Source organism: Agelaius tricolor, unplaced genomic scaffold, assembly GCF_023055355.1.
Source record: "Agelaius tricolor isolate 1412-34295 unplaced genomic scaffold, bAgeTri1.0.p SCAF_4, whole genome shotgun sequence".
In the NCBI taxonomy this organism is placed as follows: Eukaryota; Metazoa; Chordata; class Aves; order Passeriformes; family Icteridae; genus Agelaius; species Agelaius tricolor.
Genome location: NW_027269264.1, coordinates 24,595,370 through 24,619,102, shown reverse-complemented (window position 1 = coordinate 24,619,102; position 23,733 = coordinate 24,595,370). Strand labels below are relative to the sequence as shown.

General features: G+C 36.4%; 1 protein-coding gene across 1 annotated transcript in view; it reads left to right on the top strand.

The window, feature by feature from the left end:
- The window catches only part of FOCAD (focadhesin), a 90,698-nt gene that overhangs the window by 14,475 nt on the left and 52,490 nt on the right, over positions 1-23,733 (top strand). The window contains exons 6-12 of the mRNA XM_071424926.1: positions 114-224; positions 5,374-5,475; positions 8,205-8,409; positions 10,638-10,844; positions 11,282-11,369; positions 12,031-12,233; positions 17,648-17,905. Of these exons, the coding sequence (XP_071281027.1) occupies positions 114-224; positions 5,374-5,475; positions 8,205-8,409; positions 10,638-10,844; positions 11,282-11,369; positions 12,031-12,233; positions 17,648-17,905 (1,174 nt within the window). The remainder of the gene's footprint in view (positions 1-113; positions 225-5,373; positions 5,476-8,204; positions 8,410-10,637; positions 10,845-11,281; positions 11,370-12,030; positions 12,234-17,647; positions 17,906-23,733) is intronic.

Here is a 23,733-nt window from a genome sequence, read left to right as displayed (position 1 = left end):
GGTGTCCTCAAGTAGAACTCAGGTCTCAAGCATCAATTTTGTTCCTTCTCTTATGTACTAATCAATTAATGTAGCTGGATACTTGATGGTAACTCACTTATTTTTGTCAACAGGAATGTGCACGGTTTAGTAAAAACTATTTGCAAGTTAATACAAATTCAAGCTGTTCAGCTGGGAAAAGATGGAGATGGGGATGAGTCTGTTTGGAGTCTGTATGGAATCAGGTTTGTTTTACATTCTTTATTTAGAAACAATAATAACTTTCTGTCTGATTTCCAGGAAAAAAAAAAAAGAAAATTATGTTAATACTGGATTTTGATCTTACTCTTTTTTGTGTATTTTGCTTTGTTCACACTGCACAGGTAATGAAGTGCTGGCACAGATTGCCCACAGAGGTTGTGGAATCTGTCCTTAGAGATAACAGAACCTGATTGTATGTGATAATGGGTAGCCTTTACTAACTGACTGCTTGAGCATGTGGGTTGGACTGGATGATCTGAGTAGCTCCCTTTCAACCTAAGTGATGATCTGATTTTGTGGTTTTTGGTTGGTTTTTTTTTGGTTGAAAGTTTTAAGGAGTTTTAATATAACTATAAGATTGCCACCATAAGCTCAAAAGGAACAGTGGCAGTGGGGCAATGGGCGGAGGAGGAGGGGGGAGAAAACAAGTACTTGTTCAAATACTGGATGACTTCTAATATTTCTTTTAATAAGTATTTTATTTTAAAGCTATGAATCACTTCCTTCTCACTTGTTTTTCCTGCTTTGTTCTTATTACAAAAGTCAAGTTCTCAAATGTCTTTGCTGTTAAGGTGATTGACATGTAAAAATAAAATACTTAAAGATGTAGAGATACTTACCTAAAGCTTCTTGTCATGCAATATCAGACTTTTGAAGAGGACATCCTAGTGACTTCATCTATCTCTTGAGAAACCATGAGTCAGTACTGACATTAAAAGCCTCTGTTGTACCTTTTCTGAAGAACATAAAAGCTTGGTAGATGTTATGAATGCTTTTCAAGTTACTTTTTATGCAATTAAGAGTTATCTTTGTAGGAGGCTGTAGCTATAATGGCTTAAGGATATAAAATTCATTATTTGAGAGACAGGAATCATGTCTTCTATTGAGCAAAATGAAATAGTGAAGAAAGTGAAACAAGCTTTTTGGTGTGCTGGATGTGTTTGCATTCCTGAAATCCTTCATGTGGCTATATCACTTCTCTTTACAAACTCCTTACTAGTATAGAGCAGTTTAAATGAAAGGTAGGTAGAGAAGACATAATTCTTTTGGAACCTTTTTTAAAAGCTTCTGGTAGAAGAAGCTAAGTTAAAGGAACTTAATTCTGGCTTCGTATGAAAAAGAGGGTGGTAGGATGTGAGTAAAATAAGGAAATAGTCTCTGCCCAATAGAGCAAAGAAAAGTTATTACATTTTTTCACACTCACTGAAGGAGAAGTTACTGGTAACGTACAGTGAAGGTGAAATTTGGTAATTCAGAATGATATAAAGTAAAGTAATAGAGAACTAAAAATAAGAAGCAGACTTTTTATTTAGCTGATAAGGTTTTTGTTTTCCCTTTTGGTTACAGTTAACTTTAATAAAGAGAAATGATTGCTTGACATAGGGTCAGAACCCTGAGATTTTGAAACCTGACTTCTGGTTTTTGGTGTATAGAACAACCTATCTTTTCATTGTAATGTAACAATTTTTGTAGTTGTGCTCCATGAAATGCCATTAAAACCTGATTTTTTTGTAAGGAATTGAAGAATGTATACAGTAGCTTACCAACAGTAATCTCCCATTACAATGTTCATATATTATGCTGTCAACTGTGCAAAAGTATTCTGTATGGAAATCATCAATGAAAAATCAAAATGCAACAGTACATTCTCAAGTGGTTTGTTATTGTCACCAGTATTACAGGGTAATAAATAAAGGTGGTTTAGGCCAGTGTTGATTCTGGACAATAGAATTAATTTTTTAATACAGCTTCTTGGGATGACACAATATCATGATCAGTTCCTGAAAAGAAATGGAAGAAAATTAATGTATTGTGGATTTGTGCATTTTATTATATAGTGTTTCCCTGGGATGAAGTTAACTTTTTCCAGAGCAGCCATCTGCAACCAGAATAGTGTTGATAACACACCAGTTTTGGCCTCTGCTGAGCAGTGCTATCCCTCCAGCCCATTGCCATCCCTCAGAGGGCCAGTAAGTCCCTTTGGTGGGGGCATAGCCAGGATAGCTTACCCAATCTAACTAAAGGGATATTTCATATTGTATGACACTGTGCTCAGGAGTAAAAGCTAAGAGGAAGGAGCTGGGAGTGGATTTATTGTTAAGGTGTTTGTCTTCCAAAGCAATTGCTGTGCATACTGAAGCCCTACTGCACAGAAAGTGACTACATATTGACTGCTGATGGGAAGTAAAGACTATTTTTTAATTTTCCTTGCCTTCTTTTCTGCCCTTTGCTTTTCTTTAGTAAACTACCTTTTTTTTAACCCAGCAAGGGCTCCTGTTAGCATTCTCAGTGCATGTGATTTATGATATATATGTACAAAAAATTGAATATTATTTTTTTCTGAAGGCTATTAGCCTTTTTTTTATGAACTAGTATTTTATGATATTATTAATGATTCATCATGCATGATTTTACTCTTTTAAAGTTATAGAGAACTGCTACTTTTCTGAATTCAAGATTCAGAGCAGGTAGCAAAATGCTTTAAAAATACATATTTGATGGAGTGAAGTGCTGTTTCTGAAAGGACCAGGTTTCTGAAAGGGCCAGGGTCACATCTGCATACACAGAAAGGTGTGTTGACTGGACACATTATTTCCTCATACAGAAAAAAGAAGTCTGTCACTGAATTTGTCCTTTCAATCAGATTGGAGCTCACTTCTGTTCAGAGATGTAACAAAAAAGTTCAGATGACCTAAAAGTTAAAAATAATGTATGTTTTATTGTTACCCCTCACAACAATTTATCTTTGTTTGCCTGGACATTTCCATATTATGAGTGGGTAACCACTATGTTTGCTTGTGTGTTTTGTTTTATCCTCAACCCACTAGCAGTAATTTAGGGTAGTGGTGCTGTAACGTCATTTAAAGATGCATGTTTTACAGTGCTGTTCTAGCAATTCTTAAGATGGTGTTGACAATAAATTGCATCTACACACCTCAGTTTTCTTTCTGCTAATAGCATTATCAAGTGGAACATTCTTGATTTGCACTTTTTAGTGCTTCATCACTGTTTATTGTGGAGCTTAGCTGACTTACTTCATCATCCACTTCAGTGCAGTTCTATTAGTTTCAGAACATACAAGATCTGTAACAAAAGATTTACTTTTTTTCTGAAATAGTAAGCCATTTTAATTTGAAACTTGATGTTTCAGATGCTGACTTTAGGAAGGTTCCCCTGGCTTTGGTGTCATTGCAGTATTTAAATGATGAATGGATACATATTCTCTTGATGAAGAAAGGTGGTTAATTTTTAAAATATGACAAAGTTATTGAAATAAGAAGCTGCTATAACCCTGTATGTCTTTACAAGGCCTGTGTGCTTTCAAGGTCCTGGCATTGCATGTGAACAGTATTTCTAGCTTACTGCCTGATAAGGATCTGGACTATGATGTCACTGGATTCAGGTGCTAGACAAGCAACAACTTTTTTGCCTCTTGTATGCTGTTGATTTTGGAAAACTGCAATGAAGCAATAACCTTAGCTTTTCTAGTCTTTGTGCACAGATTGTAAAAGACTCTTAACTTCATTAAAATATTTACAGGATCTAGGAAGGTGGATGTATGAAGAACATTAAGTAAGTTGACACGTTTTTGAGAAATGAATGTGAGAAGTGACAGGCTTCTAGCTCGAAATATGAGGGCCAGACCTGTAATATGCATCGTTTGTGTTCTTAGTAGATGGCAAATATATTTTCTGAACATATTTCAAGTAATCCATAGCATCAGCCAGTTTTCTGAAAGAACTTTTGTCTTCAGATTATTTATTTCTCTGAAAAGAAACACTTATCTTCAGAAGAAAAATTATTTGATGAGCAGAGGGGGAGCCAGTATTAAAAAAAACCCCTGTGTTTTTTGCTGTGTTGTAACCACATAGCAAAGAAAACGAGAGTCATAGGTATGTAAATACTCTTCAACCAGTTTTCATAGTTTGGTGGGCCTTTAATTCTTTGATTATCATCACAACTAGTCAGTTGCCCATGACTCAAAAAGTGTTAACATTGAGAATGTTAAAAAAACATAATGTGGAGCACCTCTTTTAGTTTAAGAATATGTCTGCTAGATGTTTTTCATAAACAGTGTTTTGCTAGGCATAGCATAACTCTAAAAATTCCTAATTATAGTAGATAAGTATTACCTCTTTAGTTTAGCTAAGGGAAGCCTTAATGTACCATCACATTGTGCATTTCAAATTTGCCAGATAATGGGAAAAATTAGATTTTTATTCTTTTATGGTGTTTTTTCAGATCTCACTTCATTTGTAACTGAGTTGGTTCAGTGCTGCTAAAGATGAAGCCCATGTTGTATTGCAGTGGTATTGGATATGAGTGTGCCTCGGTGAATGTTGTCTTCTCTAATAAAAAGACTGTTGAAAATTCTGACTTTTTGATCCTCAGAAGTTTTTAAAGCAATAGTAGTAAGTGAAATAGCATTGTAAATTGTTCCTAAAAGGCATATCTGACTGTCACTCATGTAGTGTCTGAAACTGAAGCAGTGTCTCTTGAGAGACCACTTCAAGGGATAACTCTGAAATCATCCACTGCTCTGTAGGCAAAACTTCTTTAAGGTCTTGCTGGTGTGTGTAGCACAGATTTGTTGGACCTGTGAGCTGGAAAGATGGTTAACCAAACTGAAAGTGGTGGTTTGCAGCAGATTTATGCTGCCTTTCTCTGTTTGCCTTTCAGCTTACAGCATAGAATGGTATGAGTTGGAAGGATCCCTAAAGATCACCTAGTTGCAGCACCCCAGTCCCAGACAGAGACACCTTCCACTAGACCATGTTGCTCAAAGGCTCATCCAGCCTGTCCTTGATGTGTAGGGATGGGGCATCTAGAACTCTGGGCAGTAAGTTACTCTAGTTAAATGACTTTGGTTTTGTTTCTGACAGAGCAGGTTATGTACTTCAGGCTTCCCACCTTCCCAGGTTTTCCTCCACTTGGAGGAAATTTTAATCTCCTTTCTGAAGTTTTGAGAAAATATTTTCTTTTGATAGTGTAGCGATCTTAGCAAAGCTCTTAAAGGGAGTTGGTAAAAGGAAGAGGTTAAATTGGCTATTTCAACAGCCATGCTTATAAGTTAGTTGTTTTGCATACTTCCTTCTGTGTTATAGATATAAATGTGATTTTTTTGTTTTTCAGGAGCACTCCTCATCCATTAATCACTGTCCTAGAAAACAGACCTGATTGCTGGCCAGTTCTACTACAGCAGATAACTGCATTTTTCCATCAGTGTCCAGAAAGGTAAATGAATGAAAAAATTTCAAAAGCCTAGCAAATGTAGACAGCTGAATCATATCACTGTAACTGTTTTGTTGAAGGCAAACAAGCTGTAAGAATTCTGTCTTTTGTGAAAGATACTTGTAAAATGTAATTATACATTTACAATGTATATATTTATAATTTAATGTATACAATGTGTACCTATTTATAATTTATAACTCACAATTTAAGATAGTATAAATAATAATTATTAATTAATTATTATGTATTAATAATTTATTAAAATCAATATCATAGCTTTTTATCAACTATGTTGATAAATTTTATGTGGGTATAGAATAATTGGTGCAAAACTGATAGCATATTTGGATTTTTTTTAAAAATCAACAATTTGGCTTATCAACTTCGTAAAAATTTTGACTGCTTAGTCTTAAAAAGTGAATACAAATGTAACTCATCTATACAAAATGATGGGATGATGAAGGAAAAGTAAAGACGATTAAATCACCAGAAAAGATGAGGTCTTGAAAAACAATGTATCCTTCTGATTAAAAAATATAGAAAAAAAATCAGTGGGACAACCTTATTATCAAGCATCATTAAAATGACCAAATACTTCACAGCCAACAATCTCAGCCTTTTCTTCATGCTTACCACTAAGGAATTTGTCGAATAAAACTTCCATGTAAGACAATGAATCTGTGGCATTCTCAAAGAGAACTGTTTTATAGGATTTTACACCTATATATATGCTTTTCAGATAAAAATATCCCTTATTTCCTGTTTTCTGAAAGACTAATAACAGAGTAATAGAGCAGAGAAATTGGCTTCTCTGTTCTCTTGCTTTTTGTAAAGAAACAAGTTAATCTCTTAAATTTCTGGTGGGCTTAGACTACATGATCAATAGTAAGACTTTCAAGCAAAAGTATGTTTTGCTCAATTTAATTGATCACAGTCTTTTTCAAATGTTGTTCATTCTTTCATTCAGCTGCTAAATCTGGGACTCACATAGAGTCCCCTCAGATCTATAAATGGAGTGAACTGTAGATTTTTTTGCTGAGTGGCTTCTTTTGAATTAAAATAGGAGTTTTTCTTAGTGAAAAGGAAAATATAGATGTTCTTTTTGGTGCTCTTTGTTCAAGATTTCTGTAGGTAAAGTGCTAGACTGAGAATGTGGAATCACAGAATAATTTAGGTTTGGAAATGCCCTTCAGAACATGGAGTCCAGCTGTTAACCTAATGCTATCAAGTCCCCCACTAAACAGTGTCCCTAAGTGTGATGTAAACAAGCATGGTAATGTGACCTATTACTGAATTCTTTCTAGAGTTTTGCATCAAAACTGAGTCTCGATGCAAAACTGTAGAAGCTTGTTTAAAACAGAGTTTTGATTTCCTGTTGATGTACTGGATGGTAGGAAGGTTCTGCAGAGGGATTTGGACAGACTGGATTTTTTGGGCTGAGGCCACTGGTGTGAGGTTCGACCCCAAATGCCGGGTCCTGCACTGTGGTCACAACAATTCCATGGAGGGAAGAGCTGAGGGAAGAGTGGCTGGAAAACTGCGCAAAGGAAAAGGACCTGAGGGTGCTAGTTGGCAGCATCTGAACATGAGCCAGCATGTGGCTAAGAAGGCCAATGGCATCCTGGCTTGTGTCAGAAATAGTGTGGCCAGCAAGTGCAGGACTAGGAAATGTACTTGGCACTGGTGAGGCTGCGCCTCAAACACTTTGTCCAGTTCTGGGCCCCTCATGACAAGAAGAACATGGAGATGCTGGAGCAAGTCCAGAGTAGGGCAGTGGAGCTGGTGAAGGGTCTGGAGCACAGATCTGATGAGGAGCAGCTGGGGGTGTTTAGCACAGAGGAAAGGAGACTGAGGGGTGATGTTATTGTTCTCTGCCTGAAAGGAGGAGCCAGATGGGGGTCATCCTGTTCTCCCAAGTAACAAGTGACAGGATGAGAGTAAATAGGCTCAAGTTGCATCAAGGGAGGTTTAGATTGGCTATTAGGAAAAATTTCATCATGGGCTTGTCATGTAGCAGTCTGCTCAGGGAAGTGGTAGAGTCACCATCACTGGAAGTATTCAAAAAGACCTGTAAATGTGGCACTTGACATGGTTTAGCAGTGGGCATGACACTGCTGATTGGACTTGAGTCTAAACAATTCTATGATTCTATATTTGTTACTGTATTGACCATCATCTTCATTTGATTGTTTTAGTTGTCAAGGACAGCTTGTATTCCTAACAGGGTCAAGCCAAAATATTTGTTCTGTGATAACATTTTACTGGGAAGCCATGTTGATCAAAACAGTTCCTGTTTCACTTAATTGTATTAAGACCATTCTGCAAAACTGATAAGTAAAGGATGACTCCTTTTTACTGAAATTATGTTTTATGTGTTTTAAAAAGATATTACTCAGAATGGCACATTAGTCTGTTATGACATTCAGCAAGAAAAATCACTTTCTTGAATTGATGAGGAAAAAAAGAATAAAATTAGGAGTGTTGTAACCTGCAGGTCCATATTGAGTCTTTTAAAAAATTGCACTTTGAGGTATGGTTACAGTATTGGGTGTCATGATAGTACTTAGTTATGGTAAGTCCAAGTTTTTTTGTGAGATTTAGTAATGTCCTTCTCAACACCATTCTGTTAAATGGGTCTTGTGAATTTTTGCAGGTAATGTCACATTCCTTAGGTTTCCTTGTAGTTTCAGAAGAAAGCATTCTTGACAAACTTATTTCTTGAACTGCAGGGCAGAGGGTTCATGTGTTGGCATAATGGCTTCATTTCTGAGATTCCTCTATTGTGAACCATCCCAGTTACGGGAATATGCTGAACTGCGAATAGGTTTACTTAAGATCTTACTGCAACCTCATGGGCCAAAGCACAAAGAAGCACCCTCCATGCTGGAATGTGAGATTCTTCGTCTTCTGTGTGATTTGATTCCACACTTGCAGGTACAGCTGTTGCCTGACCCTACCTTTTACAAACAGATATTATCAAAAATAGCAATAGTATTATTATTATTATTATTGTTGTTGTCTTTCAAGTGTGCAAATATAGCATTCTTTTCCATTTTCTGTAGATGCAATTTGTTGATAATATATAAATCTAACAAACTGTCTCATTCTGGTAGAAGACTTTATTTGTTCAAATCTGATACACCTGCTAAGATAGGAATTGAAACATGTTTACTGTAATGACTTCTGTTTAGTTGCCTCAGTAAACATACAGTAAACTTAGAAAGACAGTCATGAGAAAATTTTCTTAAATGGCAAGATATTTGTCAAAACCATACAGTTTTCACTTAAAGTGGATAATATTAAAATTAAATAAACTATATGAGAAGCATGATCTAAGTACTTCTAGATATTCCTTTCTCACTCTTTATAACAGAGTGATTAGTGGTCTGAACACAAAATTTAGTTGTTCTGAAATGTGCTGAAGGTTTTGAATGTTTTTTTAAGTTGCACAGTGATACATGGTAGGAGCTAGGGATTTAATCTTACTATCCCCTTTGGTTATAGGCCTATGATGTTGGTTAAACTTAAAAGCTCTGCTTTTCCTCATGCTTTACTATAATACCAGTTAAGTTTTTTGTACCTATCTTTTCCTTCTTCTTTTGATATTAGGATAAAGCTTCAGATAGATGTAGTCAGCCAAACATGAGGTGCTTTGTCCTTATTGCTATGGAGAGAGGGTTCATTAATATGACTAATGTAAAGCTAAGTAGGTTTCTTATAAGGATATTTAGTAGCATCTTTCTGCTATGGCATTTTCCTAGAAAAGTCTTCTTTGTACTCACAGCTACTTTCCACAATCTTTTGGAAGACATATAGCTTCCATTATACATGTTTATCTTGGTTCAGGTCAATTCCTTATGATGATGGGCACATGCTGACCTTTTCTAGTCACAGAGAGATTTCTGATTTTGTTTCAATTTTACCCAAGCTTCAGTATAACATTGTGTTTTAAATGTATGACCAAGCTTCAGGCTTGAAAACATTTAGCCATAAAAATGGCACTGAATAAAACTTACAAAATTAGTTATGAATCTTTCTTTCCTTCATACATGTTGGCATTTATTTTTTTAAAAGAAGAAATCAGTTCTTTTTTTAAAATAGAAATCGTATTTTCAAACTTATATTAATACTTGAACATTTTTGTCTTGCCTGAGATACAACTTCCACAATGGAAGGTACTTCCTTCAAGAAGCCTGTTTGATAGACTGTTTTGTAATCTGTCAATTCCTTCCTCTTCTTTCTCTGAACCTCAGGTTGTTCTTATACTTTCATTTTAGCATGGCTTAATTTAATTCTCTGTGTAAGATAAATGCTGGAATGTTTCCCTGTCATTTTGTCTGACAGTGTCAACCAAGCTGTCAGAAGTACAGCTCTTCACTTGTAGACTTTTCTGCTGATCAATTCAGTGAGATTTCTGCTTAGAGCAGATTATTTATAGAAAAAAAGGGAATAAAAATCAGGGTGTGATGCTTAATGCTGGCTCCAGAGTTTGGATTGGAACATTGTATTTTTCTGGAAGTAGAGTTTTCAAGAACAGAAAACACTGTCATCCAATACATGGGGACTTTCTGGAGACAATCTGCTTCTTGAAACCTCTTTAGCAAGCATTTAGATATGGAGATACTGCTTTTGGGTATCACACTTCAGCTTTTAGTTTTTGTGGTAGTTAGATTGCATGGTGTTCTAGAATCGAGTAACACCACTGCCTTTCTCTTTTGAGACAAATGGTAAAATCCTGGTTATTTTGTAAAGGAAGTATTGTAGAGCCAGATGTTTCCGTTATAAGAATGTTTACTTGCTTAATGAAATCCCCACTCACTTTTTTGTGCTGTTGTGGAAGCCCGAATAGCTGAGTTAATTGCTGTTGCTTTTGAGTAAAAAGGGATTTTTCTCATCAGCTACCAAGAAATATTTTAATTCTTTCACATGTTTCTCATTTTACTTCAAAATATCAAACAGCAGTTCATAAGTTGTTTTTTTCAGGGAAGTTGAATAAGGGATTCCTGGCATTAGTTTGTACAGGTGTTGCTTCAAAGATTTGGTACTATGCAATAGAAACATAGCAGAACTAATAGAACTAATTCTAAGTTCTGCGTAGACAGGGAAGGGCACCTAAATCATCATGTCTTTTGCCTTTGTTTTGTTTTAACCACTTTCTGCAGCTTAAAGACTTACTGCAAGTTACAGAAGCCTTGTTTTTCCTGCAAGAGCTGTTCCTCAGCCTACTACGCTATCCTTTGTTTTGGGAAGTTCAATTATCGCAGCTTAGTCTGCAGCTGTTATGCTTCTGTGAAGTGTGTTTAAATGTGACAGGAGAATGCTCATCTTTGATCTCCCTAATAGAGGACAACTTAGAGCTCCTAAAAGAGGTAAGAGTATATGCTAAAAATGTAAAATAGTTTTATTAAATTTAAAGATTGTCATGTTTAAGGCAGTAGAGACATTTATCCATGACATTCAGCTGACGGTGACCAGTGTTGATTTCAAAAGCTTCTAATTTTTTTTCCCCTTTTTCAGAAGGTAAAAACTGGTTCTGTATATATCAATTCTGTATATATTAATCTTTTAGTACAAAAATTTTTTTAAAGTGAGTTAGAACAGTTTGGACAAAGTAGCTAAATGTTCCAATTACTTAGTTAAAATGCTATTTCTGCACAGCTATATTCTTCATTGCTCTGTCACTGCATGTGCACTTACTATGATTCATGAAGATAATCTTGCAAAGTTTTGGTAGTTTCCTGTTTGTTCTGTTTACTATCACTGAGAAAGAGAAGAGACTTGGAACTTTTTTCTTTTTTCCTCATAGGTATTTCCAGTGGACCAGTATATAGTTGGGCTAGCACTTCTACTTCTGCAAACTCCAGAAAGTCAGCAAAAGTCTGTCTTGAGTCTAGGTAAAGCTCATATTGTGAAAGAGGAATCCACACTCTTAAAACTGTGTCTTTGCTTCTTCATATTTATGAAATAAGCACAGCATTCCCCTGGAATTGGATTGGGTGGTAAAATGGGCTTTCTTTATAAGCAGAATTTTTCCTGAATTTAAAAAGTAATGGCAGTAAAAATAATTTTTCCTACTACACTGACTTATTCCATTGGTGTTAGTATATTTTAAGCTCCCTCCTGTCTTGGAGCTTATTGCATTCATTTTTGAGCCAACAGGATATTCTTAACTGATGCTCATGCATCCTGAGTGGTTTCTTATTACAGATATTGAGAGCAGGCGTGACGATCATGGCAATGTTCAGCAGGCTTTTGACTTAGCAGTTTTGATTAGTGTAGTTATTCCAGTAAAAACAAAGGTCTGTGCTACATTTAATTTTTGTATTTTTTGCTGCCATCAGGTACTTTGCTATAAACAACAGAAATGTTTGTGTCTCTAAATGAAAAATGGCAAAAAAACTTTTACTCTTTATATACACATACAGTAAATCTGGTGGCATTACTTTGCTCAAATGGAGTGTTTCCTAGAAATGCCTATGTCATCCCTAAAGGTACCAATGTTCTTTCCTTTTTTTCGTCCTTGACCTTTGTTTTTCCTCATTTTCTCTAAAATAGCCTACAAGCTCCTTACATGTTCAGAAACCCAGGACATCTCAACCACAGCCCTTACTTTGGTGATGCCTGTGCTACAGATCTTATCTTCTACGACAGTTGGAGATTGCCTGTCAGGGGATGTTTCTGGAACTACCAGGCAGCAGCTGGCTGTAAATCTTTTGGGAATATTAAAGGAGAAAGGTGTGAAGGATAAACAGGAATTGGTAAATTGATAAAGTTTCTTTCCTTTTTGGGGGGCAGGTAGGGGAGGCATTAAAATTTTTTTCTGCACAAAGCCTAGCTGCTTGGGAAAGACTCTGCATGTGTGAATTTCTTTGCGTGATACATTCTACGGGAATGCTTGAAAATATGTATAGTCCATAAAACCAGAGCAGTGGTGAAATGAAAGTTTGTTTCTTTGCTGGATATTGGTTTTATTTAGCAAATGAGATTTTTTTACTTTAAGAGACTGTATAGATTTAAGAATTCACCTGTATTACTAAGCAAGTAACAGGATTTAGCAGAAACCAAGGTTACTTATATTTACTCTGTTTCTTTCAGACTTGTTTATTCTCTGCATCTCTTTTTCCTTACTGCTGTGCTGTGACTATTATGTACTATTCTTTCTACCTTGGCTGAAGAGAGTTACATAGCACCTAAGTGTCATTTAACAAATTTTGTCTCATTAACCTGAATCTTTTTATATGTTCTCTTGGGGATTTTTGGGTTTTAGTTATTTACTTATGTCCCACTTCTCTGCCATCTATTTGTTTATCTGCACTGTTCCAAGAACAGGTGACAGCAAATCTCTTTGATCAAGATGGTGTCTAGCAGTGGGGTAGCTAAGCTCCCTTACTGCTTTACACCCCTGTTTTGTGTAGAGAGGGTGTGATGTGACAAGTTGGAGCCAGATAAAATGCCAGTTCTGAGTCCCACTACTTCTCCTTGAATCCTCCACATACTTCATCTTCTATTTCTTCAAATCTGAAAAGGCCCATTTGTGCTCCTAAAAGAAAAACACTTTTTTAAAGTTCACGAAACCTTACACTTCATAGTCTACTCTTAAAGAATAGACAGTGGGATGACAGTGGTTACAGCTCATTTCCTTCTAATGGGATTTTCTGTGTGCCAGCCTGTACAGATGCCAGTGGAGGCTTGTATCAGTGAAATATCTTTGTCGCATGTCAGTCCTCTATGCTCTGCGTCACTCACACGCATTTTGTTTTCTGTTGTGTTTTAGAAACTATTTTAGTGATTTGTCATAAGACTGCTGTGTTATTGTACAAGATTACAGTGCATTGTGTTATACTGGCTTCCTGTAAGAGGACTTGGTTGTACTAATTCTGGTATTTTCTTTGCTTCAGAAAAGCATGTGAAAATTTTTCTGTTAAAGGCTTAAATAATTTTTGATCACTAACTTTTTCTGTTAGCCATGTTACAACGGAAAACAGTTGTCTTTGCTGAAAATTCCCTAACAGTTTCTTCACCTGTGTCTCACTAATTCTTGCCAAGTTCATAAGAAGTAGCTTGGCAGATCTTTGGCAATTAATGGTTCTCAATGCAAATGGGGAGAGAATAATTTTGCCTGATTATTGTTTGAAATAATTATGCCAATAACTTTTGGTTCTCAACTAAAAGATTAAAAAATGTAGACTCTCTTTAATGGTCCCATGATAACAGTCAATTTGTGTTGTAGGATCAGATCAGTGCTAAGAGAATAAAATCTTGATTGAATTATCCTTAGACTTGCTTCATATTGAAAATAGACAAGAAAAAAGGTACTAAAAAGAAAGCAAATGCTATGTCCCCAGTGAAGAAGCTTTGAGCAATTGTATATAAGAGCAAACAAACATGGTTAAGTTATGGTATATTTTAATAGAATCACAGAACAGCCCAGGCTGCAAGATCATCTAGTCTAGCCTTTCATAGGAAATGGAGCCTAGATGAGGTTATCTAGTATCCTATCCAATTATATGTTGAAAACATCCAGTGATGGGGACTATACCATGTCCCTGGGGAGGTTGTTTGAGTGAATGATTGTTTTCACTATCAAAAATGTCTTGCTTGTAATGTTCTCCCTCACCTTCTCCCAGGCATCTTGTATCCATTGCCCTTTGTATTCTCCAAGTGGCTCTTTGTGAAGGGAGAGCTTCTGTCCTCTTAGTAACTGCCCTTCAAGTACTGGAAAATAATCACATCCCCCCTTGAGCCTTCACTTCTGCAGGGTGAAAAGACCTGACTCATGGCACTCCTTTGACTCATCTTCAGTCCATCCACATCTGTTTTGGAACTGTGGGGGCGAGAACTGGGCACACTACTCCATGTGCAGTCTGACAAGCGCTGGTGAAGTGGGATGGTCACATCCCTCTCTGTTAGCAGTGCCCCCATGGATGCATCAGGATCCACTTTGCCTCAGTAGCTGCAGCAGTCACTGCTGACCTGGTGTCTGTGTGTTGTCCGCTGGGACCCCCGGGCTCCTCTTGGCAAGGCTGTCCCACAGCTCATGGGACCTGGCCTGGCCAGGCTCTTTGGTTTTGTGCTCCCAGGTGCAGGACTCTGCGCTTCCTTGGTTGAACTTTACACAGTTCTTGTGGCCCGATCTTCCAGCCTGTTCATATCTCTGTAAGGTGACTCTCCCTGCTGATGAGTCCCCCTCAGCACCCAGTTTAGTGACACAGCAAACGTGGTGAGTGTGCTTTTGCTCCCATCATCCAGATCATTCATGGAGATGTTACAACTTGGAGCCTGGTACTGATCCTTAGGGGCCCCACTTGGGACAGGCTGCCAGCCTCAGAAAAGCGCATTGATCAGGAGAGGAGGTATTGAGAACCAGCATTATCAGTAACTTTTTTCCTGTCCTGTCAGAGTCTTTACCACTCAGAGTCTTTTTTTTCCCCCTGGTTATTTAAAGCTGAATATATTTAAAGGATACATGCCTTTTGTATGCTGAATTCTGCTTTCAATGTTCATTTGGGGAATCTCTTCTCCAATACTTTCTTCACCTCATCTTTATGTAAATGTTGTAAATTGGCCTATGTCTTCCCAGGCTTCTACTTAACTGCTTTTTTATCTGATCAGGCATTTCTTCTTTTTGATATCTCTGATTTATTCCAGTTCCAGCTGAATCCTGACCTTCATGTATGCCACCATGAAAACTAGCAAGGATCTTGTCCCCAGTGGGTATTTGGCCACCTTTCCATTGGGGTTGTGCTTCTTTTTTTGCTTTTAACAGCACTCAGAAGTTAAATGTCCTTTTAATGTTTTTTTTTTTCCTTCTGCATTGATGGCAATGGGGAATATTTCTACCTTTCATGACATGATTTTGAAAGTTAGGATGGGGCTAGGCCTTCATGTATGCTTTGCCATTGAGGGATTTTATTTATGTATATATGTGTGTGTATGTATATACACACAGAACCCCCTACATATATATATTTATATTGATAGACTGAAATTTTGTGCTTAACTCGCTTGACTAGAGTGCAGCAATAAAATAAAATTGTGATCATAACCTCCCAAAAAAGGGAGAAGGGAGTCAGTACAATTACATAGCAAAACCTTTTGGGAATGTAATGTGGAATGGCAAATATCAATATAATATTTCAGGCTCTACCAATTTTAGCAGTTTTTCTCAGGCACTTAAAAAAATATTAAAAAAAAAAAAAGAGAACATCACTAGCATGAACACAAAAAAATCCCACAAACAAACACCCTCTCAAAGAGAACTCCAAGCAGCAGAAAACCTTTCATAGGGTTCTGCTTTTGATTTCAGGACCTATTATCTTCTATAAGCAGGCAACTAAACAGTGCATCTTATGGATCCCAGAACTCTTACTAGACCTCCATATGTCCTTGGATAAAGTTTAAAAACCTTTTTAAATAAATGGAAGTATCATAGCTGTACCCAGAAGACATTTTTGTCTCCAAGTGATCTTTCCAGCCAGAGGAGATAGCACTTCAGATTGCTGATTTTTCACATACAATAGTTGTAATGTGTAAGTAATGGAATAAGCTAATTTTAATGTAATTTTTAAAAAGTAATCTAAAATACAAGGGCATTCTCCCTTCCATTTATCTTCATTCTACTTTCCTATTAGCCAAAATAAATTTACATTGAATCAAACAGTGCAATTAAAATGAAACTCTGCAGTTTTAATTAGAACAGCTTTTACCACTCAGAGTCTTTTTTTTCCCCCTGGTTATTTAAAGCTGAGTGGATACATGCCTTTTGTATGCTGAATTCTGCTTTCAATGTTCATTTGGGGAATCTCTTCTCCAATACTTTCTTCACCTCATCTTTATGTAAATGTTCTTCACCTGATTACTGCCTGCTAACTACTTTCTTGATAATGTAAAGATATTTTTCTAAGGAAGCAAATAATTAGTGGGAAAGAGATGTCATGTCTTCTATTAAGCTTTCCTGTTTAATGAAAAATTTTGAACTTTTATTTTACAGGAGCTTTAAAATATATATACCCTTATATAAAGATTCAACTTAAAATAATTCCTCCTTTGCATTTTACAACTTTCCTGCTGCTAAAGGGTATCTACCATGACTGCAACTGTTACTGAAAAGGCTATATTTCTATTAGAAGAAATCTATGGAGGAGTGGGGGAAAATGTTGGAAAATTCTTTTGACTTCAGCACAATAGTATATTATCCTTATATTCCTGGTTAATGCCTGGTTTTGTACCCTACATTGCTTAGTACAAATGCCAGAAGTTAGTGTGGCCTTGTCTTAACTTCCTATGAGTGTGATTAATAAGTCATGTTCCGCTAATACTTCCTTCTTTATTTGTGTTAGTGATTAATATTTACTAGTTGATATATTAGCTTTGAGAACAAGGGTCGTGTGTCAGACCAAAGAATGATGAGAGAAATACATAATGATTTGATGACATATTTGATGTGCTCTCAAGGAGAGAAGATTCACGAGAAGATCAGGAACCATGTCCAAACAAGTCCATGGAAATAGTTAACATATAGATGTATTCAAATATGGAATGTATATGTATTTGTTTCAGAAATATAACCCAGTCTGTTAGGTTACTGAGCATGAATGCTTTGAGGAGAATTCCCTATGCCTCCAGGAATAAGCTGACATTAAAGTAATATCAGCTTTCTAACCTAACTAATTGGATTGAGAGTTTACTTCCCTGTTTTCAGTGACACGACTGTAGAGTGTTTTGTTCTGAGAAGCAAAGCACTTCTTAAACAAAAAATGTAGAGTCAGGTTAACTTAAACCTGTGGTATTAAGTACTATTAAGAGTTAAGACAGTTTTTAAAAATAATATAGATGATAGTTAAAATTCTGGGATTATCCTGTCATTGTTAGAAATGTAAGTTTTTAACATACTCGAGAATGACAATGCCCATTTTAGTGGGCAAGTAGCACTGCAGTTACCATCAAGAACAGGAGTGATGGATGTCAGATAAAATGGGGACTTCTGAGCAGGGAGTTATTAACCCATCAAAACATCTATAATGAAAGAATTCCTAGAAAAGATTTTGAAAAAATGTATCACAGTCTATTATTTATATTTATTGCATTGGGACCATAATAAATGTTTTGGATGTTATGATTGTTTTTTCATGGTATCTTATTTGAGACATTGATTTGTTTCACTTGTTCTCAGGTGCCCTGCAAACTCCTGTGCCCCATAACCAGCTCTTACAGTTCATTGTATACAACCTGGAAGATCATGGAGCTCATGAAAGAGAAGTCTGCAGTTACTAAGTGGCTATCTTCAGTGAAGTCACTACTACCTTTTAGCAATCAAATACCTGCCCATGTTTTTCTTTTGTTGGCTTATCTATTGATCCAAGAAAATGGAGACAGTCTTCACGATGTACTCCAGGCTACAACAGAAATGGCCAAGGCTGATTGTTCTCAGGTAAAGATTTATTTTTACTGGTTTGGGATTTTTTTCAGGAGTTGGGTTGGATTTTGCAGACTGAGAGGAGCAAGTCTGCCATAGCTTCATGATGCTAGGTCCAGCAAGTGGCAAGGCTGCATCCCCAGTAGGTACAGTATCGATCTCTCCAGCAACAGTGCATACATGGCCAGTGTGTTGAGAACATGCCCTCTGGATCCCAGTCTCACCAGCTGTTGGCATCTCAACACTGCAGCTGCTGATGGAGACTGCCCCTCATCCTGCAGAGACATGCGCACGCCTATACTCTCAGCTTGCTCTCCTTTGTGTGTCACTTAGAGCATAATATGTATTATGTCTCTGTTTTGGAGTATTTTGTGGTTGTTTAGACTTAGGAAGGAGACTGGCTTATTTGTTGATATTATCCAGGAAGCATGAAAATACAACACAAGGAAGCTGAAAAGGGGCTACCAATAATTTCTAACTTCTGGTGACCTTATGAATTATTCTCTATGTTCTTTTATGGTTATTGGAAGACTGCTAAGTTCCTTGTGACACCTTTATTCTTGCTTTTTTGAAATATGTGCATAGTCTTTGTCTGCTTCAGTACTGAATTCAAGCTAGAATTATACAGGATGCTTAAATTTACCTCCATAATCTGGAAAGATGAAGGGGGTTATATGGAAACAGTAATGTAATGCAAAGGGCATTGTACAGAAACAACCATACCTTATCTGTAAAATAGGCAAGAGAGAAGTGTTGATTCATCTTTAATTTATGCCATAAAGGCAGGCTTTATTTTCTTTGGGATTTTAAAAATTGCTTTCTTCAAAGGGTTTGCATGTTCTACAGCACAAAAATTTTAAAAAGTTACAATTTTGACTGTATTATTTAAGTACATGTTGGAAATCTGGTAGCATAAAAATTTTATCTCCAGGAAAAACAAAATCCTTTAAGGAGCAGACAGGTTAGAAGTAGAATGATTTTGCCAGAAAATAACACTTTTTACCTTCTAAAAGCCATTTAGACCTCTTGTTGAGAGGAAGGGTGCAGAGCTAATCAATGAAAAGGGAAAGAATGTAAAATTTAGAGGTAATGAAAAGTGTGATCTGACTATGACAGTGTGATCCTAAGCCAGGACTCAGAAATGAGTCTTCCAGATACATTTCCTTATGTAACTGAGACAGGTTTTTGAGGGAAGACACTGACACTAAGCTCAAGGAAACTTATAGATGCTTTGTTGGCCTACTTTATTTTTTTCAAAGTAGTTATTAAAACTTCAGTTTCTCACTTAGAAAAAACCTAACTGTGCTCAAAAGTCAGGAGTAAGCAAAATGAATTGCACTTCTATGTAAAAGCAAAGCTGAACTGATGTAGAACCACCTGGGTATCTCTTCTTTAACTTAGTTTTTTCTTGAAAATGTTTCTGTAAGGTTTCAAAATTATTAGAAGTGGTACACCTCAACTCAACTACAAATAGTTTGACATGTCCACTAAATAGTTTTAACCAGGGATCCAGGTCCCAGTCCTTGTAAATTAATTGTTCTCTAGGAAAAAGGTAGGTAAGATGTACATCTGCCCTGTTGTGGGAACCTTTCTTTGTCTTCTGATCCAAGCTGCTGCCAGTAAGACAGGTTTCTTCTTGTGCCTAGCTAGATGTGTATAAATTATCTACAGATGCTCTGGCAGTGGCTTTCGGTTCTTGTGGACTATCTCTAACTTGTTTTGTTGCATTGGGTCTTTGAGTGGGCTGATGAATCAGTGGCATATTGCAGGAAAGGGAGGAATAATGCTTTGTTTATTAACTATTTTATATAGTTGCTCAAAATGCAGTTTAACAGTCATACAAGAAAAGCAATAACTTGCTGAAAAAATACCACTGAAGTAATATGGGACCTGAGCAGAATGGCCTGAAGCCTGACTGTAGGGAATGACTGTTGTGAATTTCATTGGATTGATCTAAAATAGCTCCATTGACTTTAAATGAACAGGTTTAGAGACAAAGCAAAGAGCTAGTCAGCAGAATTACAGAAGCTATTAATGTTTAGCATTATGTGAGTGGGGTTTTCTGCGTTGTTTATTCTTATTTTAAGCCAAAGGTTTTGTTCAGCAATACAGCAAGTAAGATTAATGGACAAATTCTGTTGAGCTAACTATTGTGGTCAGACTACCTTAGAATTAAGAAACCTTCCTTAGAATTAAGGACCTTCATGAAAAAGTCCTCCCTGGCACTGGGAAGTATGGCTTGTGTCCAAAGGCAATGAGAAGATGAAGTTCAGACTTCATAATATGTTTTGTTTCCCTAGCAATCAGCAGAAGTCCTTGGGAATTAGAAACTATTACAAAAATGCAGAACTCAACCTGATTTGTTGATACTTTCTTACTGGCTCACATTTTGTCAGCTGATAAGGCATGTAGATGGAGAGCTTTTAGTTTTTAAAATTACTGTGGGCTTTAAAATACTTTTCTGCAAAATATGTAATGTACTTGGGTATCTTTGTAATAGTATCACATAAAGCAATCAGTATAACTGGTAATATAGCAGATGTTCTGTTGAATAGTATTTGAAAATTTGGTATGGGAAAAATAGTGTGCTTCTTTGGGGTGATGTTTCTGTTCCTAGTCCTCAGTTAAGTGCAATCAAGGACACCATATTCTCCAGTTAGCAATATTTAATGCATTTCTAGCTTTTAAATAATGTGTTTTACTCCAAAAGATTTTAATGCTTTGAAACTTGAACTTACTGTCTGGCTCATTTGAACTTGGCATCACCTGGCATCTGTCTTGCCTCTGACAAGTTATTTTAGTTCTGAGTCTGCTTAATGGCTCCATAGAGATTATTACAGTGTAGCACTGCACTGAAAGATTATCACATTGTTTCTTGTGGGTTCATTGCTCTCTCTAAGGCAGAAGAATTACTGTAGACATTTCTCATCTTTCTCTTGCAGTAACAGTACAGCGAGAGAGAGCACTGCATGGAGCATATAACTGATTGCTTTAATAAACTCAGTCAGTGGTGTGATGGCAACTAACATTAACATACTGATGGCAAAGTTATTCTTCAGAAATTGCTATATTTGGTTCTGTGTTTTATTCAGTTCCACAGAAATAAATGGTGCTTTATAAAATATGGTGGAAGTAAGTGGTTGGAATGTAAGTTAAGAAAGTGAAAAACTCATCATAACAAACTTATTAGACATTTTGAGTCTTCAGTTCCTTCCTAAGGGTACTTTCTGAAGGATGCTGTGGGAGGTGGTGTGCACCATAGTAGTTAGAAGGCTGTTCTGAAGAAGTCAGAGGACAGGAATGGAAAGAAGAAAACAAAAAGTGGTTGTTAAGCCCAATCTTATTTTTAGACAGTCACATCTATATTAACTTGAATCTGTTCCTTTGGTGTTAGGGGCACTTCAACACTCAGTTTAAAGCCAGATATTTGTAACAGGTATATTCTGAATACTTTGAATCATGTCCAAATCAAAGTAAACGTGGGCTAGACATTTACTAGCTACTACTTCAGCACTTAATGTTGCAGAAGTTAAACAAATAAAGGGTAAAATTAAGAAGTGTCTACTTTGGAACCACTGAATCACTTGTACTCCAGCAGAGTATATAAAAATGCTGAGATGTCATGGTGAAAGTCATAGCATAAAATGAATTGTGTGATGGGGTTTTTTGTTGTTGGTTGTTTGTTTTTTTAGTGATCTAGACAGTCACAGAGTTCTGCTGCTAGTGAAATTCCATTACTTTGTTGTTCACAAAGGAACACAATTGTTGTAGCTGTGGATATTGAATTGAAAAGCCACAGGTGATTCCCTTGCAAAATCCAGTTGAAGAATTGTGTTTCAAAACAAAACAGAGTCAGAAAGAGAGATTGCTTTCATGGTTATTCCAATTCTTCAGAGTTCACAACAGTAGCTCCCATTTTCACACCAAATTGTTGTTTTTTTAAGGAGTCTATTATCTAAACTGATGGAGCAGTTAAAATACATCACTGGGTTTCATTATTATACCATAATTGCTCTTGCAGACATTGTTCTGGTTCTGCTTTATTTTTGTTTCAGTTCTTTTTTTCCATTATCCTCTCCATGAATGGAGGCTACAGAATGTTTCTCTACATGTATCTCTTCTTTCCCCACTGAGTAAAAGCCTTTTTATGATGCAAGGTAATGGTTTTAGCTGAAACATTTTGGAGTAGTAGTTCTGGACTTTCACTATAGAAGAAAGCCCAGAAGAATTTTCTAAAGGCTGAGGAATGAAGAGTAGAACATGGGCTGTTAGGCATTCTAAAGTAAAATTCTCTGCACAGGCTGCAGAGACACATGAAGGACTTAATTGGTCTTTCTAATTGGATGAATTGTCTTGTGCAGAAATTGTTATTACACTCTATGAAACCCTTGCTGTGCTGCAAGGAGAAGAAATTAAATCATCTGACTGAGGTCACTGGTGGATATAGCACAAGAATTATTACTGTTATTTGAGGATTATGTGTCTATAGAGGACATGCATTCTTTATGGTCTTTCAACTGCTCAAATGAACTATTTTAGTGGTAAATGGCACCTTCTGGGAAGTTCATCTGAAGATGCATTATTTTCTGTTCTTTGGGGTTTGGGAGTGCATTAATATGCAAAAATGTAAAATACATTTTTATTCATGTAGAAAACATGTTTAAGGATATATTAAACAAAATTGGTCTTGTTCAGGTGGTGCCTCATGCTTTTTTTGTTAGATTCATTATGCAAACTTTAGCAAGTAGCAGTAGGGAAAGAATCATGTCATAGTCTGAGCTTGTGGGCAGGCTCTTCATGATTGTAACTTATTGATTAGGATCCTGCTAGAGTACATGAAACTTTGAAAACCTAGCTTGTGTTTTCTAAAAAGTGATTCTCATTTTTGAGATAAATTTATTTTATAGATTTATAAAGAAAACTTAGCTACATTTATGCAGTTATCTGAAAAACTTGTTTCTTCATTTGCCTGAATTGCCCTGTAGTTTTGTCTTGTTCATTCTTGTTCACACAAGAAATGCCAAAATATAGTACGCTTTCAGAAATCTTCTCATTTCCCCATCTTGCCTACTGGACAGCTAGGCTAATGGTTATCTGACCAAATTCAGCCCAGAAATGGAACCTGCTATTCTCCCTTAGCTTGTGCTTTTTGAAAAAGAGCAGTTGTCCTGTAGTTCAGGAAAGAGAAGTCATGCCACCAAACGGCAGAGAATGCTTCTAAGGTGTATTTATTATATAATATCCTTTTGTCTCACATGTTTAGTTTTATTTTAAAAGGGAAAATTGTTGAGAAATATCAGCATCATTTTTGTGATGCAAATCAGTTTTAAAACCAAAAAAAGTGATGTCAAAACCCATCTTCAGATACCTAATGGCAGTCTTGACCTAACTTTTGCATCCTCTGGTACCAGTGTTGAAAGGCAGCATGGCTCCCGTTCTGAAGCTGGTTCCTGCCTACTGGGAGCTAGTGAATTATCATATCAACTTTGTGGACCTTGATGCCTTTGATGAAGATATAGCATAAATTTAATATTGAAATTAATCTCTGCATTGTTTTGTCCATTATATGAGGGAGATGGAGAGAGGAGCAGCTTTGCTGTACCAGAACATTTTGGTGTTTTTTCCTGATCTTACTATTGAAATATACCGGACAAAACAAACAGACTGTAAAGGATAATACTTTTCAAGAGGTTTCTGACTGTCTTTACAGTAGCACATGTGTAACATTTCCTGAGAATTTTGTAAATCCAACTTACTATCTGTTTACTAGGTGGTAGTGTAAAAGCAATTGTAGAACTTTGATTTAATATATGTTTACTGCAGAGTAAACTTCACAACAAGGT